Source organism: Haliaeetus albicilla, chromosome 15 (genome assembly GCF_947461875.1).
Source record: "Haliaeetus albicilla chromosome 15, bHalAlb1.1, whole genome shotgun sequence".
NCBI lineage: Eukaryota > Metazoa > Chordata > Aves > Accipitriformes > Accipitridae > Haliaeetus > Haliaeetus albicilla.
Window position 1 is genome coordinate 33,659,864 of NC_091497.1, and position 21,691 is coordinate 33,681,554.

The 21,691-nt window shown below is 44.3% G+C and overlaps 1 protein-coding gene and 1 long non-coding RNA gene across 4 annotated transcripts; one reads left to right on the forward strand and one right to left on the reverse strand.

Annotated features, from left to right (window-relative positions):
* Positions 1-46: 46 nt before the first annotated feature.
* CDADC1 (cytidine and dCMP deaminase domain containing 1) lies at positions 47-15,803 on the forward strand. Of its 2 annotated transcripts, none has more exons than XM_069802726.1 (9): positions 47-190; positions 3,336-3,430; positions 4,983-5,160; positions 5,995-6,573; positions 8,647-8,696; positions 9,765-9,934; positions 10,337-10,526; positions 11,187-11,247; positions 12,559-15,803. In XM_069802726.1, exons 1-9 carry the CDS (start codon positions 112-114, stop codon positions 12,630-12,632), a joined length of 1,476 nt encoding a protein of 491 aa, XP_069658827.1. In that variant the 5' UTR covers positions 47-111; the 3' UTR covers positions 12,633-15,803. The 2 variants fall into 2 exon arrangements, with proteins under 2 accessions (XP_069658827.1, XP_069658826.1); XM_069802725.1 differs by lacking the exon at positions 47-190 and adding an exon at positions 1,129-3,141.
* Positions 9,924-20,173, reverse strand: LOC138689117 (uncharacterized). 2 transcript variants are annotated; one of them, XR_011327933.1, is made up of 3 exons: positions 19,401-20,173; positions 18,393-18,437; positions 9,924-10,458 (listed from the first exon to the last, which is right to left on the reverse strand). It is a non-coding gene; the product is annotated as an uncharacterized lncRNA (long non-coding RNA). The 2 variants fall into 2 exon arrangements; XR_011327932.1 differs by having other exon boundaries at positions 18,350-18,437.
* Positions 20,174-21,691: the final 1,518 nt, after the last annotated feature.

A 21,691-nucleotide genomic window follows, 5' to 3' on the forward strand; every position in this document is an offset into this window, starting at 1 on the left:
GCGACGCCTTGAGGGAGGAGCGGGGCCGCCATGGGGGCGGGGAGGGGGAGGCGGCGGGCACCGACACCGGGACCGACACCGACACTGGGACCGGGACCGGGACCGGGACCGATGCACGGCGCAGAGGAAGCGGTGGCGGCCGGGGGGCCGCGGGTGAGGGCGGCGAGCACGCAGACCGACAGCATGGCCGGTGAGGCGGGGTGGGGGGGGAGGGGGGGGACGGGGACACGACACGACACGGGGACCGGGGCCTGCCCCCCCCCCCGGTTGTGAGGGAGCCGCGACCCCGTGAGGGAGCGGGAGGTGACGGCTGGCGGGGAGCCGCCTTTCGAGGGTCTCTCCTCGCCCACCGGCTGCTTCGAGGTGTGGAACGAAATGGCCGGTAGCCGTCGGGTTTGTCCTCTCCTCAGGGGGGCTCTTCCCTCCCCGGGGCTGCTCGGAGAGTTCCCGCCTTCCCTCTCCTCAGCTGCTGCTTCAGAGTGCTCCTGCCGGGTACAGGCAGGGCAATAAGGTGTATTTGTGCCCCCCCCACGCTTGCCTGCGCTCTTAAACATAAGGCCTTTTGATAACTTATGCTTATATTTTGCATTCCCCCCCCAAGTGATTTCTTTTTCCAGTTCTATACCGTGTATAAAGCGGTGCATAACAACGCTTGCCTTCTGAGGGGTGTCCTTACCCCTATAGCAGGGCCCATGCACGAATTTAGTAGGGAGCAACTTTCCCACAAGGCTGGGGATGCCCAGATGAAGCAGATTTTGATAGATTTCATCTCTCCCATCGCTGCAGTAGTGGTGTGTATGTACAGACCGCCCGTGGGCTCTACATAGAGCTGTCAGACTTGAGGACCACGACAGGGCTGCCAGGTCTCCTTGATGGGTAAATGGGTTTTGTTTCATCCTAGTTTTATGCAAATCCCGCTTCCAAGCGAGCAAAGAAAAGGAACTCTGAAAATGGTTTCTAGTTTCCTTTTCCCAGACGGGAGCGTAAGCGCACTGATTTCCTCCCCCTCGATGGTGTCAAAGCACAGCGTTAGTTTCGTACTTGTAAGATGACTTCTTCCGAGCCTTGCAGACTTTGAACTAGGGACTCCTGCGTCACAACTGTGGCATAATCCTGTATCTGAGCCATGTCTGGATGGGCAGTGCCCTGCTCCTGTTTTGCTTGCAGGTGCAGGAGCAGCAGGGTTTTCAACAGTGGCCTTCACAGCATGTTTTCCCTGGAGCGTGCCTTGCCTCACCGGAGCGAGATCCCTAACCTGGAGGAATAAAATCGTACCTTTGTGTAAAGTAGGGAAGGTGTGAGGACTCGATGCACCTGAAAAGAGCACTCCTTTCATATGCGGTTTTGCTCTCAGCTGCAAAGAGCCCGATTCCTTTTCTTCCCCGGTCTTCTGTAGTTTTGCTTTAAATTCTGTAAGATGGCTCCTACCTTTTTTACAGGCCACTTTAATCAGTATTCTCTTCACTCTGTTGAACTTAAGGGAACATTTAACTACCTAAGTGAATAAAGATGTGGATACATAGATATAACTGTGACCATAGGGCTTTCCTTTTTCATCATAATATTCTCCTGCTTCTCATTATAAATTCATGTCAATTCACAACAGCGTTGTGAACTGGTACAGTCTTCAGTTTGTTTCCCGTGTGTTTGACAGGTCGCATTCAGATTAGGTCCAAGAAAACAAACGGTGATTCAAACTTGTTTCTGGTGTATTCTGTTTTAAATCTACTCTGTATGCCAAACTGTAATCCATTTTAGAAAACATGACGGTATATGTGTGAGTTGGTATAAATTACACTGTTCATTTTTGCTTGCCGTTTGGGAACTGTACATGTGTGTGCTACAACAGGAGTGAACAGGGGCTCTAATGAGAATGAACTCAAATGCCCATTTAAGAAAACAAATTCTACTTGTTTAGCTGTGGCTTGTAGACTTACTTTTACAATTTGTTTTTAGCACAAGTGATAACAAATCTTCATGTGTGCTGCTTGCCAGCTACATTTCTAGCCCACATATCTGATTGTGCTAACCAGGTGCCCCTTGCAGTGCTTGTGCACAGCAGGATAGCATAGGTGGGCAGCCTAAGGAGTAGTGGACAGCATCAGATGGTGCTGCTGAGAGGTCTATAGTTGCTTTCCAAAATCACACTTCTGTGTGAAAAAAAGCTGCTAAAATACTGTCTGAAAAAGGTTTTCCAGTCATGGATTGCATATGTTTATCTATCTGCTGTCCTAATTGTTTGGGTTCACAGACATGTCATTAAACTGACCCTCTCCCCCACTGAAGCAATCTTAGTATCTGATTATATCTCTTCCAAACTGCCGGAACTACTTAGAGAATTGTTCTTCTCTATTCTAGTCTTGCCTCTGCCTTTTCCTCCTTTGCAAAAACTTTAACGTTTGTAGGAAGGGATAAAAACAGAAATAATACTATTGTCAGACAGCACACATGAGACCTGCAGAGGAATACGTGTTCATTACAGCTCTCTGTAAACACCTCTGAAATAGGGACTGGAGTTTTTTCGAAGACTTAATTAACTTCTTGCTAAGTGTGAGGCAAGACAGCTTTACATCTGGAATGGTGCAAGCATTAGTGAGCAATGCAGTGCTTCCTCCTTTTTTCATTTGTGGGACACTCAGTAATGCTGAGCACTGGCCCTTGCAGGACAATGTCCAGATCTTGAGTAGAAGCACAACACAGCACAATGTGGTAGTCCAAGAAGGGATTCTTTGCTACCTCTTTGGTTATTTAGTCCAAAGTGACAGCCTGAGCAATAGGTTTAAATTTTTGTAAAAATCTAACCAAAATTTAAGCAGACTGTAAAAAGCCAGAAATAGGTTTCTCCAGAACTGGTGTAACTGAAAGGTTTCACAATGGCTCATCCACTCTTGCTGCGGGTGTCAGTGTAAGATCATGATGCGTGCCTAGATATTTTTGTTGTCTTCTGTGGTGAGCCTGAAGCTGAATCACAAGCTGTCTCAAATTTCTGTAAGCATCTGTGAATCACTTGAGCACAGTAAGTTATGTGGGATCTGATCTGTGATTTCTGCTCTTCACCTCTGAGTAGAATTAACTCACTGAATTTCAGTGAAAGTTTCACCATTTTCTCTTGTTGCACAGATCTGATCTCTGCATCCAGATGTGAGCATTCTGAGTTGACAACTACTGCCCTGAAGAGGACAGTGTGGATTTAGCTGCTGTAATAGCAGAAGTGGTTGATGCCAGCTTCTGTAGCAGCTGTGGTGTGGAAGACTTGGAAAATATTGTTCAAAATTGTGGGGTTTCTTTATAAATATTCTTTAATAAATATTTCTCCTTTTTTCTTCTAATGACAGGTCAAATGCCAAGACTTTCTAAGGTCAATCTTTTTACTTTGTTCAGTCTCTGGATGGAGCTCTTTCCCTCAGCTGAGCAACAGAAAAAATCACAGGTAAAATGTCTACGTTTACCGTTAGTTGGTCTTTCTGAACAGATGCTAATACCTCCTGCAGTGAATTTAACCTAACTGCTCTTTATATGACAGATAGTCCAGAGAGGAAGAAAAAAAAACCAAGGCTGATAAACATTTTTCAAATATTTCTTAGAAGTAGGAAAAAATCCACTGGTGGGAGAAAAAATAGCAAAATGGTTAAATAGCATGCTATTTCTGAAAAACTTTGAAAGGCAAAGTATAACCCCGCCAGGTGAAGCAAACAGTAAAAAATGCTGGTGGGTATTTTGAAGAGCGTAACAAAGGAGGCATGGTGGATACCGTGCACTTCTTAGTATATACTAATTATAACTTTAAAATCACTGTGGTTGATAGTATAGAGATATTCTTTAAAATCTCGATGTTCATGATTGCAGAAGAGTTATTTTATACCATGGAGGTGCACAGAAGTACTTGAAATCTGATGAAGAACTTGTAGATAACTACCTTAGTGACAATGAAAAGAAACCGTCCTTGAGAATGGGTCTTCCAAGTAGCTGCCAGTTACACCTCAAAGCAGAGGGGCATTTTCAGAGTGTCCTAGAACAGGGTGTTTCCTTTTGTGATGAGAGTTATTATTGTGCTCTTTAAAATAATTACTACTTTGTGCAGAGCATGCCCATGTGCTAAGATCCATAGCACACGTATCAGCCAGGACAAGAAAAGATAGCAAAACAATTTGAGTGACAATTCGGCCTAATTTTCCAAGTTTGGTATGTCCCAGACTAGATCTGAAAGGGGGATAGATGAGCAACACCATACAGACTTTAAAAGCAGTTTCAAATTTAGTAATTCAGTTAGGAATGGCACATGGATTATATGTAGGGCTTTAGTACAGCCTCATTTCTGTAACGACAAAGAAATTGAATATTTGACAGATCCAAGGCATCAGTGTTCTGTTAGCAGCTGCATTGCATAATGAGATCCATTTCACCAACTTCATCAAACTATCCTGTATCCAGTTTCCTCACAATACATGGGAATCCAGATGTAAAAACTCGTCTGTGGTATGCATACTTTTTCCATGGAAGATTCTTCAGAACCAGGATTCATTTCTATAAATGAAGAGACAGAAATAAAGCTAGAGAAGCTATTGGCTCCCAGGATGGTCAAGCTTAAGACAGAAATTCATGAGCATTTCCAGATGCTGATGATTCAGAGGGGTTTTCAGCTATAATTGACAGAATTTTCTATGCTGCCTCTGGGTTTTGTTATGGGCAAAGCAATGACCAGAAAAATCAGGAATTTGCAACAAGTCCCTCTTTGAAGTTTGACAGGGGCACAGCACTCTGATATTAACAGGCATATGTAGAAACCACCACCAAAAAAAAAAATACTGCTTAGGGGAAGTGTAACAGAGATTGCTCAATGATTCATACCACAATTTGTATTGAAGAGCTATATGCTCTGATGCTGGCTGATTACTGTTACCCAAGGAAGAGCTGTAACATCTCTATGGATTTGATGTTGAAAAAAAGTAAAATAATAATAACAGTAATGCATTTTTCTGTAGGTAAAGAAGAGTGGTCTAGTTGTGGTGAAAAACATGAAGATTATCGGTCTTCATTGTTCCAGTACAGACTTGCATGCTGGCCAGATTGCACTCATTAAACACGGATCAAGGCTTAAAAACTGTGATCTTTATTTTTCCAGAAAACCATGTTCAACTTGTTTAAAAATGATTGTAAACGGTAAGCAATGACTGTAGTAGAGTAGAAGTAAATGTTATGCTTGTTGGTGGTGGTATCAGAAAGCCTGTTTTCTCTTTGGATTGTCCCAGTTGTGAATGCCAATCCCTAACTTGTGCAGCCTGCACTGATATTTTCCACAAGGCTGAAAATAGTATTGAATGTGCATTTCCTGGAGCTGATGATCAAGAAACTAGGTTTGCTACTGAGACCCTATTTCTCTGTGCAGCTATTAGTATTGGTGGTGCTTGTCTCTTGGTTGGGATGCACTGCGGAGATTCTGACATATGTGTTGCACTTTGCCAGAGCAACCCTAAGCCTGATGATGAGGCCTAGATTGCTACGTTTTTCCTTGCCCGCCCATTGCTTGTCAGTGGCACCAGAGAAGGGTGGTTTTATGCAGAAATCACAGGGAGTACTTTAGGGTTTTCTTTTCTCAAGTGAGATGAAGACAAGTCAGGTTATTCACTTCCTGAAATGGGATCTGCTGGTACAGCCCTTCTGCAAGTATTGGTTTTTAATAGCAGCAGCAACTGCTACTAGTGCTAACTTTTTTGTGTGGTGTTAATGTATCTGTTGTAGGTAAGGTGCAAAATTAGACTGCCACAAAGATCTCAGAACTTAGGAAATTCCAATTTTTGTCTGTAGTCCGATTATCAAGTCTGATAAGCTCTTGATACTTATATATGCTAGCATTTTTGTTGTCCAGATGCCACTGAAACAGCACTCATGGCTTTAAAGGAGTAAAAACAGGGTTAGGCAATAGTGTGTTGAAAATGAGGTTTATGTTCCACTGTGCTTGCATGGTTCGTTTTGCTGAATTATCTTCTTTTCCAGCTGGGGTGAACAGGATTTCTTACTGGCCTGCGGATCCTGAAATCAGCTTGCAGAATGAGGTGTCCAGTCCCATGACTACTGACGATGCAAAGCTAGATGCCAAAGCAGTAGAAAGACTGAAGTCAAATAGTCGTGCTCGTGTGTGTGTGTTGCTTCAGCCCTTGGTGTGCTATATGATGCAATTTGTTGAAGAAACTTCCACGAAATTTGATTTTATTCAAAAAATAGCAAAATCTCAGCCTGACTCAAATACTGACTTTTATGCTACATGTAGACAAGAGAGGATAAAAGAGTATGAAAGTTTATTCCTAATTTCAAATGAGGAAACACACAAGCAAATATTGATGACAATAGGACTGGAGAACCTCTGTGAAAATCCGTACTTCAGCAACCTTAGGCAAAATATGAAAGATCTTGTCTTGGTCTTGGCAACAGTGGCTGCCAGTGTCCCTGTCTTCGGATGCTTTGGATTTTACAACAGCGAATCATGGCAAACAAATGAAACAGACCATCAGGGTTTGTCCCAGGAAATTGCAAGGCACTGTATGATACAAGCCAGACTACTTGCATACCGGACAGGTGAGTTGTTACAGTAGTGGAGGAAGAATGGGTCTCATGAGCAGAGTGAGTTCCTGATTTCAGTCTTTCTTCTTCCAAAATACTTCCTTGAGCAAGCTGCTGAATTCCATTCCTGCATCTGTGAAGCAGGAGCAGCAGTAGTAGTAAAAACTCCACAGGGTACATAGTATTGTGTGTGAAAGCAATGAGCTTCCCAAGAGAAAATCAGGGCAGGTATTTCACATACAGTGCTAGCATAGCCTGCCCTGAGAACATGTCCAATACCTTTCTGAAAACAGAACACAATGGCATTTAAATTCTTCAAGCTGCTCTGAGACTTTTTTATGGAGGTTTCACAAGATGTTTCTGTTACCAAGTAAGTGCCGATATTTTAAGAATATTATGTACACTTCTTCAGAAAAGAGCAGTGAAATAATATCCTTCCAGTAGGGCATTAAGTACAGTTATACTAAGTTTCCTAGTTCCAATCTTATTAGTGAAAGTGATGATATATCTGATAGGGGTTTTCTTTGCAAAGATGCTGGAGCTTTGTTGTACAGACTTTCAGGGTGGAAGGGTAGTTACTGACTATCTTTTGATACAGATGACTTGTGTTAGCTACTTTATTCTCTCTGGGTAGCAACGCAGTAAACTGGTAAGTTCTTCCAGAGAACAGAATATAAAGACTTAAAACTTGGTGGTACCCCTTAGTGATGTTTTTTTCATCTAGATAGGCTAGTTGCTTTTTTAAAACCCTTGTAAACAAATAAATACTACATATTTAAAGCTTAAAACAAAACTAATCCCCCAACACACACACACACAAAACCAGCCTATCAAGTCAGGTGCTGAATGTGCCTTTTGACTTATTCAGCCTTTGTTATTTGTGAAGGTGAATCTTCATACTTTAGAACCTCCCTGCCCCCCCCCGCCCCTTTTTTTTTTTAGGGTACCCTCTGCAAATTTGATCACCAAAAGTTGCAGAGGAGATTGCGTTTTTAGAAGTAATTCAGAAGTTTCATGGAACCAGTTGTGAGGTTTTTGTACAACTACTGTTGTACAGAGCAAGATAGAATGACCAAGCTTAAGTACTCATTTTTGGGGCAACAAAATTCAGTTTTGTCTGTGCTGTTCAGCCTGGACTTAGTTCTGGTTTTTGAGCAAACTCGTATTCCACTTTAGTCCTGTAATGAAGTGAAAAAATATAACAGCACACACACATATATTTAGATGCTTTACATTATTATATATGTGGATATAAGGGGAGCAAGATCAGAGGATGTTTTCTATGCTGGCTTAATATACATCAGTGACTAATAAATATGCAGAATAAAAAGTCAGCCCTCATAAAACATATCTTTGGCAGGAAAGACCCTCTTTGAGTGATTCTATATGGTAGTGATACTAAGGATGATGGAAATGGTTAACTGAAACAGCATTGTCTACAGTATTAATCACTGGAAGCCTGAAACACTTTTTTCTCCTTGATATGCTCTTTTTTAACTGGTCAGGTCCCTCATCAATAGCTACTGGGAAAGATTTCCAAGTTCCGTAAAAATCTTCCAAGACACATAATGAAAGTTCTGTTCCAGTTTTCCTGTGGTGGTGATAGGAAACACCCGCCCCAAATCCAGCTGTTAACTTTTTGACTCTGAATTAGGTATAAAAAAGAACTAATTTTGATAGAAATTCAGACCACAGAACCATAAGCTTAAGGAATGGCAGAAATGAAGTAATTAAGTAGCAAACAGCGAGAAGTTTTTTATCAGTTTGCCATCTCACATCAGCGAACCTGTCCACATATATTCTTGACACACATTTTCTTATCTGATATAAGTATTGGCTGCTTCTTAGCATTTGTGAACAAATGTACATAGCAAAGTCTTAGAATGGCTGGCATTGCAGTTGAAGTACACCCAGCTTTTGCAGTAGACTCATATGACTTTTAAGCTCTTGATCTTTCTGCATTTCTTTTCTCCTGTCCAAGAAGCAACAACAAATGTTATTCCTTACTCTAGGATGTCATACGTTAATGTATAGGTAACTCAGAAGTGCTTTATTTGTTATTTACTGCTGAAATGTTATGTATTTCAGAGGATCATAAAACAGGAGTTGGAGCTATTATTTGGGCAGAAGAAAAATCAGTAAGTATTGAAAAAGTTACTTTTTCTTGCACTCACAATTCATACACTTGTATCTGCTTTGGGCTTGTTATTTTTTAAGTTTATACACCTGCATTTTCACTCACACTCACAGCAGTATAGAAAGCTTGCACTTCTCATTCTTTAGTAACTAAGTTAATGACTGTTTCATTATTACGCTGTCAAGATGAAGGGGAAGTACCACAGTGTCTCTGCCTAGCTTTTCAGCGTGCTTGCTTCCCCAGTCCTTGTCAGTTATTCCAGGTGTCTTGGTGACAACGTTTTGCCACAGCTGCTGATCAGGCAGCATGTGCCTCCTCTGCACGGTCCCTCTTTGCAGCTCTCTTTTGGAGAGGTCTCAGTGCAATCATAGCCTGACAATCTTTTGAGGATTTTTGTTACAGTTGAAATGCTGTACTGGCTTTAGCACATTCCTTTTTGGATCAAAGTGATATTTTTCTACAAATATTGTTACTGTGCTTTTTCCCATCCAAACGTAAATTTTTTATTTCTTTATCTCTCTATATGCATGTTACCAATCCTAGAAAGCCTCATTCTTCATGCAGCTGCAACATACTCTTCATTTGTTTTTAGCACTTCAGTCACCAACTGCTTGTTGCTGTTTTGTTTCTTGTTCTGGTTTCAATCGCCAGTTGCTACTTTGTCAGCCCACTGGTCTCTGGGTCTGTTGAAAGACAGGTGAAACACCGTCTCCGGCACATCAGGGACTAACTCCATCTGTCTTTAATTTTGTACATTGCAGGAAGGCTTAAGGACTAAATCCTTCAGACTTTTTGTTCCTGCCATCAGTATTACTTGCTAAAGGGAAAGCTTCTAAAGCCTGGTGCAGTGTGTTGTCTGCGGTGTTTCAGTTTGCCTTTGCAGCTCCTGTGGAGCTTAATGGAAAAGCTCTATACTGACATGGAGCAGTTAGCAAGAACTGTTATCTTTTAACGGCTGTAACTTGGCATGAACTGATAATGTGAAAGTATACATTGTACTACACTTTGACTTAATACTTCAGTACTCGGTTTAAATGTCCCAAATTTGATGCTTTGCTTACTGTTACAGAGAAGCTGTGATGGAACAGGACCAATGTATTTTGTAGGCTGTGGTTACAATGCCTTTCCTGTTGGATCTGAATATGCTGATTTTCCACACATGGATGATAAACAAAAGGATCGGGAAATCAGAAAGTTCAGATACATTATACACGCAGAGCAGAACGCCTTGACATTCAGGTAATGGGTTTATTTTTACCACAGAAAATAATGAGACAGTTCAGAAACAGATGCATGACAAATACATGATGTTGACTGAACTTGTTTTTTAATGGCAGCTATCCTTCAGATACAAGCCACTGCTTCTGCTTCCTGCTAGGACCATGCTATAACCTGAAATACGGAAGCGTGGCAATTGTTGAGGCTTACAACAATGATATGTGTGGAGAGGTGGGATGGGTGTTTTGTTCACAGATAGTAAAACCAAACCAGATGTTGTTGTGTACTTGTGCACTTGAGTAGGAATAAGCTGCTTCTGCGAGTAGATAATAAAACACTTCTTTGCTTGCTCTTGTGAGGGATAAAGTTCATCACTATTCAAAACTATTAAGATAGAAACTTCTGTTTTCTGACTGCTTGTAGGTGTCGAGAAATAAAGCCAGATGAGAGAAGCATGATATTTGTGACGAAATGTCCATGTGACGAATGTGTCCCTTTAATCAAAGGGGCTGGTATCAAGCAGATTTATGCAGGAGATGTTGATGCTGGAAAAAAGAAAGCAGACATATCCTATATGAAGTTTGGGGAACTTGAGGGTGTAAGCAAATTTACAGTAAGTATCTAAATATACTATATTCTAAAAACTCTGGGCAGCACTGGGGGGAGGGCGGAGCGAGCAGTCATCTGCAGTCAGCATAGAGGAGTGTTTTCTTGTGCTGCTTGGTCAAGTGAGTGGAATTGAGAAGTTGCTTTGTCACGACACTGGGGAGAAGTTGTGCCATATGCCAGATGGTGGGGCCAAGTGTGTCTGTTTTCTCTAATTTCCTTGTGGATTTCCCTCTAAGTCATTGATGTTGTTTGAGGTGATCTCTTCACACTCTGAAGTTCTCTCCAAGCCTCTTTGTCACAGCACGGCAGCTGATGGGGGAGATCGCTGTGTGATTTTGTAAGCCCTTCTGGCAGCTCCTGAAAGAGCTGTGGTGGATTTTGAAGGTGGCCAAGTGCACCTGCTCTCAGGGTGCTCACCGTGATAAACTGCAGCACTGTCAGTTTGAGAAGCCTCGTTTCCCCTTCTCAAGGGAGTAAATGGCCACACATCCCTTCATAGCTTTTTATCCTCAAAGCCAGTGTGTGTCAGAGGGGGAGCCCTTCATTTCTTGCCTCACCCCTCGTCATGCCTTAGAGTGAAGGACTGTAGGGTACTTTTTCTTTCTCCCTTTGCTCTTTCTTCTGTCTTCTGAAATAAGTAAACTTTTTCTTCTTCTTTTACCAGTGGCAACTAAATCCATTGCACACCAATGCCCTTGATTTCCATGAGCCCACAGCCAGGGAAAGTAAGTATATTTTCATTAATTCATTTTATGACTGAAGTCAATAAGTGAGATCATGTTTTAAACAAACCTGAATCCCTCTAGGATTGATTAGTCTTAATTAATCTTGATTTCGATTAGTTAAATTTTGCTATGAACACTTCTCTGATCTGTTTGAATAGATGAACTAATGATAAGTCAAAAAACATAAGCTTGTTTCAACAAATGCTTGTCATTGGCGTATGTTACAAAATCTAGTAATGCTACTATCAAGGTCAACAATATACTGTTTTGTACAGAGATCATTTCAGACTACATTATTGTGTTTTAAATTTTGTTCTACAAAGACTTTTTATGTTTTGCTCTATAGAGAGTGCCATTCTTTTTCAAGAGAAATTGGACTCCTCCAAGTCATTTAAATACGTTCTGCAGAACATTTCAGTGCTTCTTTTATGTAGTAGAATCTATGCCAATGCTCTTCAATCAATATTTATTTTTGTGTGCATTTATATACATATATAATATGAAGGCCACAAAATCCTTGGTGACCTGCACCCCTGTAGCAAAGGAGCTGTCATCTTCTGAAAACAGTTTAGATAAGTCTTATGTTGAAGCCTTTTTCTGCTACAAAATGGACCCACCATTGGCATCTACGGTCAGCTACCAGTCCTTAAAATGTTTCTCATCCAGAGGGCGAAGTAATATGAAAAAAGAAGCTAAATAATTTTTGTGCCTCAAGCTATGGAGCATAAGGATAAGCAGTTGGCAGTTACTCAAAGCACTGAGCACCTTGCTAGGAGCATAAAAAAAGACTGAAGGTGGTTTTTGTAGCACATGAATAGCCATGTACTACAAGCTAATTCCTAACATGTAGTGAGCTAAATTGGTGGAGAAGTCTGTTTGTTAGCTATTTCCTTCTGAGTTAGGGGGAAAGTGGGGAGGGAAGGGCTCAGAGTAGTGTTTATGGCATTAATAATCACTGCAAAATGCTAGGGATTGTTTGTCCGTCTCTCTACTAATGGTTTTTAGATGCAGCTGGAGGAAGATTCATCCTGGGGTACTTTGACAACCTTTAACAGGGCTCATTTTTCTAACAATGTTTTCTTTGAGATGGTATGCTTGCATTTTCAACACTGAACTGTTTTAAGTTGCTATTTTTCCTTAGTATGTTTCTTTTACTATGGTTATTGCATGTTCCTCTGTATGGAGAAGATGACAAGCTCCCCCGCCTCAACCCCCCACCCAGTGTTATTCCAGTGTGCCTGTATGTGTTCAGTATTTAGACTATGCTTACTACTGTATTAATATTTCACACATGGGTTTTTTTTTCTTTAGATGGGGTCCAGAAAACGAAATCACTAGATGACCAGCAGCACCAAAACAAGAAACTGTGTCTTGGTCACTGTTGAATAATTAAGCACTTCTGCAGTCTTGCTCTGTACTTTTTATAATGCAGCCTGTTTGCACTTTCAAATAAGGAAGAGTTTTATTTATTGTTTGGAAAGTGATTTTTAAAATAAGTTTATTTATGATGTCTTAAATGTTTTACAGTATTACCTGAAGGTCTTTTTAATTTAGAAGTTCTTGCGGAAAAAATGCTGCTTGTATTTTCTGTGAAAGTAACAGGGTGGCTAATCATTGTTAACATATTAAAAAAAAAATACTGAAAGTTTATTGTTGGTAGATCAGAGTAATAATAAAATGGTACCTTTTTTGCTTGGTGTATGGATTGAGGGAATGGATTTCTAAGTTCTGGGCTAGCAGAATGCAGAAATAGGCCCTAGTTTTTCAAGTGCAATCATCAAGGGAATCTTCTAGGAAATGGTAGATAAATAATCACTAGCAATTATTCCTGTTGCTGAAAGTGGCTTTTGCTTTGTATAAAGGAGACAAAGCCATTGGGGTCGCAGTCGTTGCTAGGTAAGTGATCCGGAGATCAAGCTTGTCTCTCATACATAAACTCTTCCAACTACCCCAGCAGCAGAGCTGTTTTGTTTTGTGATACTTGCATTGCTGCTCTGTGTGCTTCCTCAACTGCAGCCCATCTGAATTAATGTAGACAAAGATTAGCTTTGCTTTTTCTCAGCTTCTAGATGCAGCCTAAAAGAATTTGGCTGTGTGCATCTCACTGGCCCCTACATACTATGTGAAGATTGCTAGTGTTCAGGTTTTGTTAATCTTCACTAACAGGCTTCTAGGACTACAGAAGCTAATAAAGTACCAGATGTCCCGTTGTTTCTTAGATAGGACGATCTGTTGAATTTCAGGTGCCGATCTCTTGGATGACTGCACATGGAGCGAGGGTGACATTAAAACAGCCGGTGAAACTGCAGTCTAATGTCGTTGCTAGTTTTGAAGGGGTGCTGGGTAGGTAACGGGTAACCAGAACAGAGAGTTGTACCCAGCATCTTTTCTCCTTACTCTCATCTGTTTGCTGCTTTGAATACAACCTCTAGCTGTTTGTTTTAGCAGACCTTCCAAGACTTTCTGTTCAATCCTCTTCTGAGTTCTCAAGTGCAAACACTTTAAACATTTTTCTGCTGCTGCTGGTAGGATATATAAATGGCCTTTTCCCAGGTCTTTCACACATTTTATCTTTGCTGCCCTCCTTAAAGTCCTGGAAGGGGAATCATGTCTTAAGATGCTGCTGTATGTTCTGTTTGTTTCTTTTAGGCTTTGGAAAAGGTTGGAACAAGATAGCAAAGCTGGGACTGGATAGTGTGCAAAGCATCCTTAACATGGCATTAATTATATGGAGTCTGTTCTCACCTAGTTTGGCTACTGGTCCTGTAACTTAAGGTACAGTTCTTGGTGCTTGGAGCTGCAGCAAGGAGCTGTGATTCCCCATGGCTCACAGTATAACTTCATTCTTGAGTACCTGGACTTTAGAACTGGGCAATGCTTACATCCTATAACCACCACGAGAATTCACTCTCACTGGAGCGGGAGAAACTGCCGTTTCTCTGAGCCTAGTTAGGCTGACGGCTACTCCAGGGCTGCTGGTTGAGTGCAGTGCCTGCAGTGTTAGCTGCAGAAATCTCATTAGGCAACTGCCTGACCTCCTGCACCATCCCCTGGTAAGCAGGGTGCGTACAGCTTCATTTCCCAGGTCTAGGTACTGAATGAAGGAGAAAAATCTGACACTGTTTGTCAGCTAAGGGAAGGACGGTGAAATCCATTTTTGCATCACACTACAAGAGCTCTTTTTCACAGTAGCTCATGAGGAAATTGCTGAACTGCCACGTCACCAGGTCTTGTAATCTAGTGTGGAAGAACCTGGCTCCTGAATTTAGGACCAGCAGATCCAGCTGCAAGAGCTCTGTGCCTCACCTGTCAGATTCAGACTCCAGGGCCTGGGGATTAAGTTACTGGTCTGGATGCTGTACAAACCTCAGAAAGACAGTTTTTTTCCTCTCATCAAGGATTATGTAATTTCATTGTTTGTAACTTCCATATGAAGTTAAATACAAATGTTGATGCTTCATAAGCAAGATTATAATCTGGTTTTAAATCATAAATATTTTACTTTGGCATATCCCCCCCACACGCTTCTCATAGGCATCTTGTGTTAGAATAATTACTCTTGGCTTTTTCTACAGATCAGAACACTGTCCAGATTAGAGTTAAAAAGTCCGCCCCATGCCACCCACTGAAACCTTCTTGTTTCCATAATCCATTGGGAATGCTCTCTTACTTGAGGTAGAAGCGGGGAAAAAATCAGGGGAAGGTTTAAGGCCCCTAAGTTTTATACTGATCAGTCAGCTGGTATCAAAATGGGTAAAGAAAGAATTCTGTGTCTATAGGAACAGCTGAAATAATTGAAAAGTCCCTGAAACATCATAGGTGGCCTGGGTACCTGGAGAAGTAAATCAAGATACAAGTCAAACATCACAGACATTAAATAACTAACTACACTGTAGTGAATGCTACTGGTAACCTGTACTTCATGAGGAGTTAAGATTTTACCTTTACTTTTTATCATTTTTTAAAAACAGGCTTTTTGTACAAAACTTTCCGTGAAACTTGGAATTGCTTGTAAGGGTGAAGGCTTGGAAGTCTGGCTTTATTTCTGTCTCGCCTTATTTCTACAGATTCCTTCAGAAGCTCACAAATTTCTGTAGGCTCTAATTACCAGTATAACCCTACTTTAATTCTTACCAGGATTACAGTGTAGGGTCTTTACCCTGGCCAACAGGAACAATGTGAATGGGGTTTTCTCTCTCAACCCATGGACTCTGTAGGTGCTGCTGTGCATGTCATCTGCTTTCCAGGGAGAGCCACGGAAGATTGGACATCTCCTGCAGTGCTTATTTTGCAAATGAACTCTAGAATGTTTGTTTCTTACATAGAAACTACAATGTATTTATAATTAAGAAATGTAAGTTATATATTTTATATATTGTATGAAATAATTGCCATATGCGTTTTGGGTCTCCCGTTCATTTCAGAGCAGTCATTTTAATTGCAGGTATGAACTACCAGTAATAATTTGGCCTCTTGACTAAGAATTACAGAAATTCTCTGTTAATTGTCTGCCTTATAGCAAAACATGTTTTCTGCTAATAAATTAATCTGACAGTGCATACTGAAGTGTAGTTTTAAGTGCTTTGGGTTATTAGAAACATCAGAGAGTGCTTTGAAATGCTCACACCCTTTACGGGCCTTGCTCCTGCAGTCCCAGCTCTTTTTGCTGAGCCACATCACCTCCCTCCGCTCTGCCTGAAGAATTTGTCTCAACATGAGATCATGCCTCCCACCACCCCGGGGGAAGGGCTGGCATCCCCTCCCTCGGCCCTGCGAGCATCGATGACCATTAATTTCCTCTTCCTCGGGAGAGTAAGAACCAGCTCGGGGAAGCGCTGAGCAAGCTGCCACCTCCACAGCCCATTTCTTGGCTGGAAACGATGGGAGTGGGCGAAGCTTTCACCATCCAGCAGCAAAACTGGTCCCTGCTGCGCCTCCCGCCCGTACGGGCACACTCGTGCGCGGTGGGCATCCCGAGTCACGGTCGCCGCAGAGGGGGACAGCTGCGGCGATGGGGGCCAACAACAGCTCTGCTGCTCGGCAGCATGGCTGAGGGGCAGCGAGTCTGTAGCACGAAGCAGGGGATGCCGAAGGCCTGACCCATCAGGGGTTTTACACCCACCGAGCTCTCACTGAAGGCCTGTTAGCCAGCGGAGCGCGTTAGGGCTGTTCCTACAGGTCATTTTCCTGTTTAACTTCATCTGAAAGGAATCCACTCAAGGCAGTCCAAGGCTGGCTCATGTCACGGAGCCACACGCTGTAAGCAGGGACAGATGGGAGATGTGTTTCAGAAGTGCTCTCGAACTGAAATGTCATTGTAGACACGGAGTGAGCAGTCAGTGGGATGTAGTCAGCCGGGCTGGCAATGGGACAGGCTTCCCAGAGCCCTGTTTAATGCGGGACTACTCTGCAAAGCTTTGCTGTCCTCTAAATAGATTTGTTGTTGTTGTTCCAGCCATTCTGCCTGAAAACTTCAAGTATCTGTTTGGCTTTATTCGATCTAGTAAGTGACACTGCTTGGAGACTAGAAAAGCAAAGGAGGCAGCTGGTGCGTGCCCATTTCTAGTAGGTCTGGATTACTGTATCATGAATGAAGACGGTCACAGTGCCGCATATGCAGAGCCAAACTCCATTCTGCCCAGAAAGGTAATTGCAGAGAACTGCTGTCAAACACTTCCTGATCTTCCTTGGGATCCTTCTGTTTTCCCAGACCTGCACAGCTATCTCCTAATATGCCAGTTTTGTATGCTGCATGCATTCACACGGGCAACATATAGTCTTAAGCATTTATCAGGTAGAAAGTGCTGCTCAGTGGTTTGCAGTTCTGGTCCCTCTCTGAAGGGCAAAGGGGCTGCTGGCACAAGACACCTTCCACTGGAACCCACCTCCTTCTGATAACGTGGTGGATACCGGGGCCGAGAGAGGGGTCGGTACCTTTGTGCCATGCCAAAACGGTCTCTTGAAACTCAAAAGTACTGCCATGGAGCGCTGGTCAGACTCTGAGCCTGATCCCGCAGCCCCTGGGCTGCAAAGTCTTCAGTGCAGAAGGAGAAAAAAAACAAAGAGCTGCTGTGTGGATTCTGGGGCTGGTTTAAAGAGCCCCAGGCAGAGCAGGCTCCCCAGTTAGGTCTAAACTGGGGTTACTTTGCCTTAGCTGCGGCCAAAAAAAAAAAAAAAAAAAAAAAAAACCAAACAAAAAACCAGCGGGATGAGAAGGCGTAGGGTGCAGGACTGCGGCGTGGCCGTGGGGGGGGGCTGTCCGCAGGGAAACGGCCGCCCGCCCCCCGGGCAGTGGAGGGGACAGAAGTCAGTCCGTCTGCCACAGCGGGGCTGGCTCTTACCGTGATTATCGCAACAAGCATCCAGAGGCTCCCGCTGCTGCAGGCAGCAAAACGCCAAGGTGTGCTGATGCTCGCTGGAAACGCCGGCACGCCTGAAACTGCTCAAAAGAGGCAAAAATGAGGTTGGCGTGACTGTCACGTAGGTAAAGGGCATTGCCTGACTCTGCGATGGCACAGGCTTCACCCTGTTCGGGCGAGGAACAGACATGCTGAGCATGGCTTTTTTCCCCTGGGTTATTTTGCAGTGTGACATTTATTTTCTGCACTCCAAATATCATCTGTTTGTACCTGCAATTTGCTTTTCTGAGGAGCCAGGCTCAGCCTCAGCACTGGCTGTCTTCCTGAAGGTACAGGAGCACCGTGCATCCCCACCACTGGTGAAGGGATGGGGTCTGGTCCGGCTTTAATGCAGATAATTAGTATTTCTGCAGCGTGTTTGTCACTGGCACTAGAGAGGTGTATTAACAACAACGAAGCCTTTGCAGTCTGCCTGCTTTTTTTTTTTTTCTTCTCCTCCTTCGCCTTCATTGCTCAACTAGCTTTACTTCAGCTCTGGTGAGGTCACCTCACTGCTTTGCCAGCAAATTTTCCCCCAGGGCAGCTAAATTTCTAACTTGGAGGAAAAATGAGGGGTTGAAGCAGCCTGGGGAAACCATGAAGCATTTGAGCAATAACTTTAGCAAGAGCCAGGCCTTAGGGACATGTCACACAAATGCCAGCATAGACACATTCACCCCCCAGCAATGTCCTTTCAGAAATACCTGAAAGATATATGTAAGGTAGTACGAATGCCAATACATTCACCTACAGTTAGCCTTTCGTTCCCATGGTGGAGCAAGACAGATTTACCTAGAGAAAACAAAAATTAACAGTAGAAGCAGAGGAGCTTAGCAGCACGGCTGGAAGCGGTATTTATTAGCAGGAGAGCCGGGTCTTTTGTCGGAACGAACACATGTGTCTCCTCCCTCTGCCATGCCTGCCGTCCCCTGGGACGTCCTGCTTTCTTGCCTGCCAGCAGGCCTGTCCCCAGCGTCACTTTCCTTTGAGCCTTCATCAGGAAGCATGAGCCATTGCTGCCAGCCCACAGCGAGACCCTGCTCCATCCCATGAGCTAGTTGTGGTTCTGCCCTTGACGCTCCTCAGGGCGAAAGGCGAGTCCGCCTGCAAATATCCTTTTTTTTTCCCCCCACACCCAGCTATAAGTGGGGAAGAGGTGCCTTTCTCCACTCCCCGCCCCCCCAGGAGAGTTCCTGAGACTTGCTCCCTGCAGGCTCCTGCTTGTCCCACGCACACAGAGCCCGGTGGGCATCTGACTGTCTGCCTGAGCAAACGATGGGTTGGTTTGCTCCCTCCTAGCCGCCGGGGCAGGGCTGTGCCTGGGTGTGCCGCCTGCTGAGAAGCTAACCCTGACGGCATGTTTGCACAAAGCTCCGAACAGATGCAACGGGCTCTGCTTTGACAAGGGTATTTTTAAATCCTCTCCAAACCCTCGTCAAGCCAGCTGTTCTACAAGCGAGTTGAAGGGCATTGCCAAAGCTGTGCCTTAGTAGAGGTAACGGACCCAGCAATTTGGAACTGAAGGGCCTCTATTCATAAGAGTTGAGCAAAGCACTTCACGGCCCTGAAGACGTGGTCCCGTCTTCACTGTGCCCTCAGAATCAACAACTCCATTCGTTAGCAGACTGGCAGCTATCTCCAGGAGAGCTGCACTGGGGAGTTGGGTGATTTTCGTTTCTTCAACTGCGAGGAGCTGGGCTACCGTGCTGTGACGGGGCTGGTGCCTGTCGTGCAGCCAAAAGACTTCATTCCTACCTGTCACCTTGGTGGTCGGGCGCTTGTTGTGTCCAACTACTTGTAAAACCTCAGCCGAGGCACAGGCTTTCCCCATGCTGCCGCTCGCTGCCATGCAGCCTGAGGTGGAAAAGATTATTTTTTTTTTACTGTGGCTTTGCAAAGGCGCTCACAACCCATGCCATAGGAAAGGGGTGGTTGGTTTGATTTGTTTTTTCCTCCTTTCACGTTCCTGGAAAGAGGGGGCCAGCTGGACCGTGAGTCAGGAGGGCTGGGCTCTCCGCCTGCCTTTCCCCGGGGCTCTTGGGGGAGCTGGGCCAAGTCACAGCCCTGGGAGACGCTCGGTTTACAGCTGAACCACATGGCCAAAACTGCTAACCTGCTCCTGGGTTTTCCCTTAGCTTTGTCCCACGTTGCCTGCCCAGCACCAACCATGCTCAGAGCTGCCTTGGGCTGCTGCTGCTGCCTTGCAGCCTCACACACCGCAGGCTGCGGGACCGGAGCCCAGGCTCCCCTTCAGCATGGCCTGGGGTGGCAGGGACTTCAGCTCCTTTTTCTCCCCAGGCCACAGCAGCTCTCAGCAGCAGGATTGCCGCTCTCGCCCCAGTGTGGGACCTCTGGGACTCCTCACGCCCGGTCTTGTGCTGCTCTACAGGTATGGAATACATGTGCAGTGAGCCCGAGCAAGGAATTCCATAGCTCGCTGGGCTTGTCGCTCGGTCGGAAAGGAGCTCTGGATTTGCTCTGAACAAGTAGGAAGACTGGCTGAGCTCTCTGTTAAGGTGCTGGCTGGAAGGGGGAACACATCAATTCCCAAGACCCACATTTATACCCAAAACTGATGTAACCCAGCAGCAAAGGCCCTTAGGAGCCTGCATTCATCACCGGGCATGGGTGAGTGCTGGATGTCTCCTGCTTGGACCCTGGGAGCACTGCAGCCCAGCAGAACTTCTGCCGCCTATCTGCTCTGACAAGAAAGCAACTGGCCACTTCAGGCCCATCAGTACAAGAGCTATGAAATGGGCTTTCATTGCTTGACAGTAAATGCAACAAATCCTTATGGTCTACGTAATCCCTTGGTTGCTTGACGCCGCTCAGCTGCAGGCGTACAGGTCCAGTGGGTGATACTCAAGGCAAACACCAGCATAGGCTCCACACAGGTAAAGTGGCAGGTGCCAAAATGCAAGTCCAAAACCAGCAGAAGGCCACAGAAACATATATTTTTATGCTAGAGTGCTTAGTCAAGAAGGGGGAGAGCTAGGTACAATTCTCTTTCATGTCACAGAGACCAAAACCCACATCCCCTCTGCTTCACAACAGCCTTCACCACCAGGCGTAAGACTTTCTGCAGGAAGGTGCTTCCAGCCAAAATGTTGAAGTGCTTCTACTTCAGACAGAAAAATGAAGCATTTGTTGGCCCAGAGAAAAAGCTTCTCTACTGCGCAAACATCACTGCACCCTTTGGAAAGTGGCCTGGGTTCTCTTAGCCCTGCTCCAATTTCACAGACAAGAGCAAAGCACGCACTGGAGAACAAATGGGATCCAGATCTCCTCTCCCTCACGTGAGTGCTTTTATCATTAGATTACAAGGTTCAAGTCATTCTCTCCTCCTCATCTGATCTTGTCCCTGGAGCATGTAGATTAAGAGGCTCAAGCGGTCTTAACACCCATGTTTCTTGAAGGCCAGAGTCCCGCATCCCCCCCAGTTCACACCTGCTGGCACAGATGCCATGACAGGCAGGGGAGGCTGTTGCACAAGCTGCCCAAATCCCAGGACAGAAGCTGATGGTTCAAAGATTCCTGGCGCTCTGCTGTATCAAATAAGGTTTTATGTGCAGGATCGTACGTCGCATGTTGGCAGAGATTCCTTTGTACGACCCAAACCCCCCTGAATGCTGGGTGGGGACTAGAATGGAGAGGCTGCAGCCCAAGCGTCCTCCAGGTTCTTTCTCTCTCCAGCCTACAATCTTCTTCCCTGTCCTCACTCTGATGAAGTGTTCTGCAATCACACAGCTCCCCCAGATATTAATTTCAGAGAAATCGTGAGTTCCTGGTGGGAGCAGTCGCTTAGGCAGAAGAACCGTGGTGACTGAATGTACCAAAGGAAATTGGGAGTTCTGTCATTATTTCAAAGTTGCTTTAGAAAATACCTCATTTTCATTTAATTAGGGATATGTCCCTGCCTGCTGTGAAGCATTATTATGGTGCTTAGTTTCACCTTCACAATTTGCTTTTTCTTCTTTCAAAGAGCTAAGCAAGTTGAGCTTGGGGAAGACTCAATTACTTTGAGGTGTGTTGGCAACGTCTATTTC

What these genes read in the sequence shown, in the direction of transcription:
- CDADC1 (XM_069802725.1), top strand. Translation starts at nt 3,024, where the DNA reads ATGTGGGATCTGATCTGTGATTTCTGCTCTTCACCTCTGAGTAGAATT. An exon ending in AGCAACAGAAAAAATCACAG is followed by an intron (nt 3,431 to 4,982) that starts GTAAAATGTCTA and finishes ATTTTTCTGTAG; the next exon opens with GTAAAGAAGAGTGGTCTAGT. An exon ending in CAGAACGCCTTGACATTCAG is followed by an intron (nt 9,935 to 10,336) that starts GTAATGGGTTTA and finishes GACTGCTTGTAG; the next exon opens with GTGTCGAGAAATAAAGCCAG.